Source organism: Lagopus leucura, unplaced genomic scaffold, assembly GCF_019238085.1.
Source record: "Lagopus leucura isolate 7727_CA_CO unplaced genomic scaffold, USGS_WTPT01 Super-Scaffold_100052, whole genome shotgun sequence".
Taxonomy (NCBI): Eukaryota; Metazoa; Chordata; class Aves; order Galliformes; family Phasianidae; genus Lagopus; species Lagopus leucura.
Window position 1 is genome coordinate 143,961 of NW_024962298.1, and position 9,089 is coordinate 153,049.

The following is a 9,089-nucleotide window of genomic DNA, read 5'->3' on the forward strand; positions in this document are numbered from 1 at the left end:
CCCATTATTAATTACTATGCACAGTTAAGCCTCTAAATTATCCTTTTGTGTGGATGAACTGTTGTTGTTCCTAGGGGAATTTCTTGAGGTTTCTTTGGTATGTTGCTGTTTTATTTGCTTTTGCTTTCCCACAGCTCTTCATTTCTTATTATTTTCTTTATGTTCAGTTTTCTTTGTTAAAATAACTTTTTTGGGGGTCAGGGATTTTGGCCTGTTGAACAAGCAAAGAGCCTGAAGTCATGTTCCATATGAGGCTGATTTCTGGCTTTGTGCTTGCTTTTATTTGTCGAGAGCAAAGTTTTTAACTCTGAAAATGTCAACAGTGGTAGTCGTGGAGTTAAAGAAAGCAGGGTTGGAGAGACTGTGAGATTCTCTTCTCTTACCTTCAGCAAAGATCGAGCAGCTTTGGAGCCTCCAAGATAACGGCAAACGTTTCACTCAGCGTTTTCCAAAGCATCGTGTTTTTAAAGCCTGGGTTCTTGAAATAATGGCAGTTAGCATTTCTCTCTCATTACATCTTCCCTTTTTAACTTGAGCGCTCGGGGCTCACACAGAACGTTGAACAGAGAGGAGTTGCTGTTGTCACGCAGGAAACATAAATAGGAGCGTCGTGTTTCTTGGCAATATCTCTTACTGGGGAAGTGCTGTGGTCAGCCTCAAGAAGAAGTGGGAGGATGCACAGGGGCAAGATGTTAATGTGGTGTTTGGAGGGGGCTTTTATTATCTATTTAAATGTGATGGTCATGTATGACATGCAGTACGGATTACGAATAAATGTTATGCGATTCCGTTATTTTTGTTTTCCAGGGTGTTCATGGAGTCCCCCAGAATCCTGAGGAGCTCTTAAACTTTCGACAGAAGTCTGAGAAGACGTCAAGGAACCAGGTTCATAACCCACCAAAGGAGCTGTCGGTAGCCAATGGGACTTCCCACTCACCTCTGCCAAGGAAAGACATGAGGGTGGAAGGACACAATCCCGAATCCAAGGCCAGGCTGAGAAGAACTGGTTGGACTTGCAAGGAATGTTCGCAGTGGATCCCTGATCGGGAAACCTACGTGTCCCACATGAAGAGAAGTCACGGAAGGGTAAGGACTGGCACAGAACGTTTCAGCTGGGTGATGAGATATTTTTGGCTGAAGGATCTGGTGGTCATTAATATCTGAGGCAAAAAGAATCTGTTTGCCAGCTCACTGAGGAGTAAAAGCAGAGTGCTTTCTGTACGAGCAGAAGGCAGACTTTCTGTCCTTGGTCATGTGCCTTACAACCTATGTACCTTATCCGTTGTTTCGTTGTTCCTTCTCCCACTGCATCTCACGGCAGGCTTTCTCCTCTGCTCATTTCTGTAAGCAGATGGAAAGTCCTGTCTTCACCAGCTGCCAGTGCAACAGGTGGTCTAAACAAAGTTGCAGGAGGACATAGAGTTCTTAATGACTTTATTTGGTAGATACAAGAGGCATATGGAGCACGCAGATCTATCATTATTAGGAACTGTAAATCCTCAATTTTTTTGGTTTCATTCAGCTCTGGTCTTGCCTTGACCTAGTTCTGTCAAGTTAATCCTTACTTGCTGGCAGAACACAGGCCAAGATGTTGTGTGCGCCAGATTTCTCAGTACCTTGGCATCAGGACTTCTTGTTTGAAGCACTGAGCCACCCTTCTTGAGTCCCATGAGCAGACACTGTGGAAATGTGGTTCTTTGGCCTGCATGCCTGGTAACTTCGTGTGGGGAGCGCTGGGTTGTGCATTTAAATATCAAGGAGATTTGGGCACGGTGAGAGTGCAGAGTTTTCCCATTTGAGTTCTGTAGCAGGAGGAAATTTGGCAAATATTTCAGTTCAATGCAAAATATGTATTCATTGTTTAAGATGATTGTAAATGGAGCGCACGCAGGGTGTACAAAGGAGAACAGGAGGAGAAAGTTAGCTAAGAAGGGCAGAGTTTGGTGAGGAGGGCACACATGGGTAACAGCTGGCACTGTGTGATGCTCTCGAGCGCACTGCCCTTTCGTTGCACTGAGCTTGGAAAGGAAAGCTGTCCTTCACACTGGGTCCTGCCGTCTCCTGGGTGAGGATGGACCTTCCTTGAGTTACTTCTGCAGAGTCCTGCAGCAAAATGACTGCACAGCAGAAGCATCCAATGCAATTCCTATCTTTAAAAAAAGCAAGCAAGCGTGTGGCTTAACTAGTTTCATAAGACCAGTGCTGTCATTAGCCAACTGCTGGGCTGAATGCAAGTGAAACCCCAACATTTCAGTTGCCTTTATCAGTGGAGAAGGGTTGTTTTGCACCCGTGAGGTAAGGTCCAGATGAGCAGCAGAGGAGAGTCAGAATAAGGAAGTCAGTGCCTTTTTGTCTCTCTGTTACTGAGAGATATTTCTGTTCTTCTGCTAGGCTATGAAGAGATACCCCTGTCGACAGTGTGAACGCTCTTTTAATGCCTCCAACAGCCTGCGTAGACACATCCGCAACAATCACGACACAGCAAAGAAAGTTTACACTTGCTGGTATGTACTGTGTGCCACCTTTTGAATGTGTGCTCAGTGACGGGCTAACCTTTGTGTTTGGAAGCCCTTTGTAACAGATCCGTGCCTACATCGGGCTAGAAATGACTGAGGAAGAGTGAGAAGACAAATATTTTAAATTTGTAAGCAACTTGGTGGCTAAAATAAGTCCTTGCGTTGGACTGCACGGTGCCCTTCTGGAAACTCAGGGTAAAGCTTGATTTGAGAGCTGCAGGTGGCATCTAGGTTGCACAGCCTTGTGGAACAGCCAAGAAAACACCGGACCGATCTGCCTGCTGCCTTTTACACAGGCAGAAGTGTCTGCACAAGCTGCAGTGGAGAGAATCTGGATTTGCTTGGAAGGCTGCTCCTCAAAGTAGGAGAATGGGTTTGGAGCTGCATGAATCAGCAGTGAATGAAAATCTTGGCTGGTGAACATATTTTCACTGAGAATACGGCGTCAGTTCAGGACAAAGCTTACAAAAATACCCCTGCAACTGTTCTTATCTGCTGTTGCAGAATAAGTCATATGCTGAACAATCATGCAAGCTTAGTTCCTGCCTCAGATTCTGAGGCATCTTCTTAAAACAGAATTCAAGCATGTTTGTGTTGGAAAGGACGTTTGTGCTGATGTGGGTTAAGGGATTTTTTGGTTCAGCTGAAATTTTGTATGAATGCAGGTGTTTCTGAGAAGTGTGCTATGGATTTTTGCACTTAAATGACTACAGGTCTGTTTTGAAGTGTACATCCTTAATGTGCTTTGCTCCTGTGGCCCACGTGGTGAGCCACAGTAGCTTTGAGAAAATGGATGAAGTGTTGGCATCATCACCACTGGAGCCTGATAGAAGCAAATTCCCAACACGTTTTTCAGCCAGAATTTCTCAGCTTCCCTTTTCTTGCACCCTCTGCAGGAGATGAAGCACTGGTTCCCAGTACTTTTCGTTTTGCTTTTGCTTTGTGGGTTGTTGGAGTTATGTGCACCTGGGTTGTACAAACCTCTTCTCTTTGGATCAGTTGGTTTCAGAGCAGGGTGTATCAGAATCAAAATAGCAGGGAAGGAAGATTTGTGTAGGAATAATGCCCTGGGGTGTGCATTAGTTTGTACAGAGCCTGGGATCCAGTTTTTCTGTTACTTTTCAGAGCAGCAGGCAGCTGTGGATCTGCAGTTCACCCACGCGTTCATGGGCGTGCATTATTTGTAGCAGAGAAAACTGAGCAACAAATTCCAGTGAACTGTGGTTGTGTTTAATCCTCGAGCTCGTAGTTGCTCCTTCTCAGAATCTGCTGATGAGGTTTTAATTGGACAGTGGCTGTGCTCTCTTTAATCATTATATTTCACTGAGTCTCACTACAGTACTCTTCTGATTAAGCCTTCTCTTTAAAACACTTGTGCCAGTATCTCCAACAGCTGCTCTTTGTTTGGATCTCAGGACTTCTGGTTGGTCTTCCCTTCAGCTAGGTGACCTGAGCGTGTCTCGTTACTGAGCCTTCCTATTAACAGACCCTCAAATATCAGTGCCCTAACTTGCTGCCACCCTCTGCTCCAAGATTTCCCCATGAAGATTAGAAGCATGAGTAAAATCTGTCACTGATTGTCCAATATTCCTGTGGCTCCAGGTGTGCTGTCTTGTAGTTACTCTCTTGCTTCTAACATTTCGAGCTGTGATTTCCCCTTCTTGCCCTGCCCTGCTTAGGGTCTCATCCTCGCGTTAACTTTGTAGGGTGAAAGCAATGATGGAGGACTTGCTTAAGCTCCCTCCTGCCAAGTTTGTCACTGGTGTAATTAGGAAAGCATCTTTTAGCTATTCACACAAAAAGAATTCCGAATTAGAACAAATTGCAAGGCATTCTCATGTTTTATGCATTTTCTTTCATAATTCACTTGGTTCTTGTGCTCAGACCTTGCTCTTATTTTCCCAGTCTTAGGTACGAACTGTCTGGAACACTTGATTTTCAGCATGTTTATTTTTGATAAATACCACTTAATAACCTCCTCTTGCCTCCTTGAAGGAGAAAAATCCCATCATTATTAAATACTGATTTATCATCTGAGCAATTCCTGTTTAAAAAAAAAAAAACACAACAGAAATACTCGGTGACTACATCTGTGTTCTAACATCATTACTGACCGTTGTTTTTCCATCTAGTGGAGAAGCTGGAAGATCAGTAGAAACCTTTTTCTCTCCTGTTAAAAAAGGCCTTTGTCTCCCAGATCTGCTTCACCCTCGATTTGCTGCTTTTCATCCCCTGCTGCCTGTGTTTCAGCTGCAATTTGTGCATTGCAGAGAGGTACAGTGTTCCTTGCCTCACCGCTCGGGTTGATGCCCAGCTCGTGGAGCTTCCCCACGTCACACTGGCGGTCAGCAGAAGAGTACAAAGTCAACCTTGGCTTTCCTGACCGCTTTCCGAGTGCTCTTTGCACCTGGCCGTGCTGCAGAGGGGTGGTTTATATTCCTGGTGCTTATTTCCAGTAGACCTTGGTCGTCCGAGAGGGCAAGTTAATAGCTGGCTCTTCCATTTCACATCTCCTTCTGAAGCTTCAGTGTCGTTTCTGGCAGCTTTTAGGTCCTTCTGGGTTTTTGTGTATTTAGTTCCACATAAATGATGCATTTGTGAGTGCTTTTGACACGTGGGCTGGAAGTTGAGAGGTTTTGTAAGAATTTCAAGTGTACCATGATAAACAAGGTCCTGTGGATGTGATACTGCACTGGTAGTGGGACCTGCAGGGCCCCTCCTCGTTGCACACAAAATGAGGTCTCCCCGTGCATTGCTCTCCTGAAAGCTGCTTTTCTCCTGTTCTTTTTTCGTCTTGATTACTTACCTGGTGCTTCTGCGGCGTGTATCACAGCGGGCCTGATCTCCAGTCATCCCTGTATTCATTAAGTGCTCTGCTGTAAATAATACGTGCCCTACTTTTGTTCTTGCTCGTCCTTACTGCGGTAAACTTTCATGGATTTCTGTCAGGGATAATATTTTATTAGTAAAATGGTGATTTCCTGTCTCTTTTGGTAATTTAATAGTGCATTACTCAACAACTTCTGTCTCCTATGACACCTATTGGTTTGGCGCATAACGAAGAGCTGTTTGGATGAAAGAACAGTGGGGCATTTCCTCTAATATATTTTCTTTGTTTTGTATTTATTTCCAAGGTACTGCACAGATGAAAATCAGACATTTCCTCAGCCGTTCATGCTGGAGAATCACATCAGCCTCATGCACGGCATCAAAAACCCAGACTTATCCCAGATGGCCAAAGCAAAAGCTCCAGAGAGAGACACAGCAGAAGTAACTCATACATTTTCATTCAAAAATAGATGTATCTGGCAAGTAGCTGTCCACATGGGGCAGAAAACGAGTGGTATTGGTGGCAGTGAAGCCCTCTTGCTTTGAAATATGGCAGATTTCCCTCCTGTTCTCCAAATTCCATCTAGTTTGTTTCTAGCAGTATCGTGATCTGAACTGAAAGTGCAGCTGAGCTGCAGCAGCACTGGGGCAACGCATCTTGCGTTTTTCAAGATGGTTTTGAACATACGGCCCTGTGTTTACTGGCCTTTTTCGGACCACTTTGCAACCAGAACTAATTAGGGTTTGTTTTTACCCTCGTTCTCCCCATACCACTGCACAGTTTCTTTGAGGTATAAGAGTCTGGTACATTTTTTCTGCTTTCTCCCTCCCTCGTGTTTTTGTTACTACTTGCACAAAGGTTTCTGGTTTAGCTCCTACTAGATCTGTTACATGTAAGCACTGCATTCCTCTGCAGTGGGACTGTGCCATTTTTTTCCAACAATTGTAACCATTCAACTGATGTTATTTTGGGCTGGTTTGGAGCGGAAGGTTGGCAGGTTGAGCTCCTTGTTCCAGTCATTTTAAAAACAGAAGCAAAAAGGAAAATCTGTCTCTATTTATCTGTCTCCGGTCCCGTAGCACTGAGGGATTGCAACCAAGACCCTTCTCTGTTTGTGATCTCAGGCAGGGAGAAAGGGAAATCTGGAATTCTGTGAGCTGGTGGCCGCTTCCCCCGTGCAGAGCTCTGCAGCTGAGAGCTGGCTGCACACCGCTCTAGCTCTGTTCCAGATACAAGCCAAACTGTATGCAAAACAAAGGCTGTGCAGTGCTGCTGGATGAGGAGATAGCAAAATGACACAAAGGGATACGTGGTCGAGCCGTCCTCATAGGAGGAGACTATGCTGCAGGATGGTGCGGTACAGGGCATGAGGCTGTGAGAGATGGCATGAGGAAGAAGGCAGAGTAGAGGGGAAGACGTTTCAGCTTCTCCTTCCCGTGGTTTTTCTGCCTTGCCGGCTCCGCCCAGAGCTCCCATCTCGCCTTGCAGGACAGCAGATGACATCCTGCAAATTGTGACAGGGGGCAGAGGAGGCATTGCTGCAACCTCAAGGTGTTTGGGTATCGACAGGGAAGGCAGTGCGAGGGGAGCCCCCAGGCATAGGCATGCCACTGTTTAGTTTGTGACAGAATACCTGTGTGTATTTACCTCAGGTGCCTTCGCGTGTATGTGTGGGATTCGACAAACTAAGACGCTTATTCTTCTGTGGGCTCAAACGATGAAGTAACTTGTTAATCTTATTTTTTAAGGCGAGATCTCCAAAGAGGATGACGACGAACGATGTGGGGCAGGCAGGGACCGCTGCAGGTTCAGACGCACCGCCGGCCAAAAAACTGAAAGCGCACTGGAAATGTGCAAAATGTGGGTTTGCAACAGACGTCAGTACTGAGTTCCAGGAGCACATACCTCAGCACAAGACAGACAGCTCCACGTATCAGTGCTTGTTCTGCGGCTTGTGTTACACATCTCAGATCTCTCTGAACAGACACCTCTTCATTGTTCACAAAGTAAAAGATGAGGAGGAAGAGGAGGAAGAAGAGGATGAGGAGGAGCAGGAGGAGGGAGAGGAGGAGAGGGAGAAGCTACGAGCAGAGACGAATGAGAACGGACACGAGGGGTATAATGGCGAGATGAACACTATGGCGGAAGAGGAAAGCCTGGAATGCAAAGAGTGCAAAACTGACTCAGCTCTTTGTGAGCACAGGCAGACATGTGGTGTGGAGGGTCCTCGTAGCACCTCTCAGAACAATCATTCAAAGTCTGTTAAGACTTAGAAGTGAAACAGAAGCTTTTTGCTCTGTTGGGGCTTTTTCTCTGGGGGTTTTTACTCAAAATACTGGGTGGGGATGGGGCAAATCATTGAAACGTTCTGTTGATTTCTTGGGATAGACGTTGCTTTCCGTTAACTTCCATTTGTAAGGGAAATTTGGAAAAAAAAAATACCTGCCATTGCATCCTGAGCACTAACTCTCTGCCAGCTCAGAGAGTTGAAAAGGGAAAGCAGGGCGAGAATCCTCCCTGGAGTTTGTCCAGCTCCTGAGGATCAAGGAGCACTTTCTGCAGCTGCAGTTCCCTGAAGATGAGCTTTCCTCCTTTGAGTGCACTGCTTCAGCCGCTGCCCGCAGCCCCAGCCTTGCCTCCCCCATCTCCCTTTCTGTCTCCTCCTATTTATGACTTACTTTTCCCATTTTGCCTTTGTTTCATTCATTTTAATTCATAATGCTATCTCAGCAAAGCACGTGTGTCAGGGCCGTGCTGGCCGATCCGAGATTGTCTGTGTTTAATGGGACAGGCCTGAGTTGTACTCAAGCTTGCATTTAAGTTACTACTTTAATAACAGTCACGTTTTCCAAAAAGTAATTTAATGAAGCATCGTGATTCTTAATTACCCCGAAACAGAATTTTGTAGCCCCTTTCTGGAAGAGCACAACCACAGGGAGAGGGAGGTGGGTGGGTACAGCACTTCTCTCTGCATTAGGGCATCGCGGTCCCGAAAACAAGAACTTCTCACCGGGGCCTGTGGGATCCTGGCAGGGAGGTGATGAGGGTCCCCACAAGGCTGGTGGGGCCAGGATGCCGCTGTCCTATTGCCTCAGTTTTCCATATTCCTTTGGAGACGTTTATGTCCACGTAGTCATATTGACTCTGTCCGTGCCGTTTCCTCATCGTTCCCCCAACACACGCGTTTCATGTAATATAATTATCTTCTATACTTTTTTTTTTTTATGTTGAGCCAGAATCCTGCTCGTTATTGTTTACTATGACAATGTTTAAATAATTTAAGAACTATTTATCTTATTGCATATGAATTGCTCACTTTCTTGTCTCAATGTGTTTTGATACAAACAGTTTGGACTCTTTGTATTTTTTGATACTGTGTACATTAGCCTAGGGAATGTTTTACAAGGTAGCCTACGTAGAGTAAGGATAGCGGGGGCACTCCCAAGCCATCACATATCTATTTAATCTGCAGTGGCATTTGTGCCTTGCTATAATGTTTACTTCAAAGTATTTCAAATAAAAGCATCCAACAGTGCTCCTGGCGCGGGTGTTTGCTTGCCGAGGGGAAGGCCGTGGGGCTGGAGGGGACTGAAGGGACACCCCAGCCGGCAGGGGTAGGGACACAGCCCAGGGGCTCCTGCCCGCCATCCCCGCCCTGTCACCGCCGTCCCCTCCTCCTGCCAGCATCTCCTTGCCGTCTCCTTGCTGTCAACTTCTGTCCCTTCTGACCCTTAACAGAGGGG

At 45.9% G+C, this 9,089-nt stretch overlaps 1 protein-coding gene across 1 annotated transcript in view; it reads left to right on the plus strand.

Moving 5' to 3' along the window:
* The window catches only part of ZNF592 (zinc finger protein 592), a 33,378-nt gene extending 24,497 nt beyond the window's left edge, over positions 1 to 8,881 (plus strand). The window contains exons 6-9 of the mRNA XM_042885654.1: positions 808 to 1,086; positions 2,392 to 2,504; positions 5,651 to 5,786; positions 7,095 to 8,881. Coding sequence (XP_042741588.1) covers positions 808 to 1,086; positions 2,392 to 2,504; positions 5,651 to 5,786; positions 7,095 to 7,619 — 1,053 coding nt within the window. The 3' untranslated portion in view covers positions 7,620 to 8,881. The remainder of the gene's footprint in view (positions 1 to 807; positions 1,087 to 2,391; positions 2,505 to 5,650; positions 5,787 to 7,094) is intronic.
* The last annotated feature ends 208 nt before the right edge of the window (positions 8,882 to 9,089 follow it).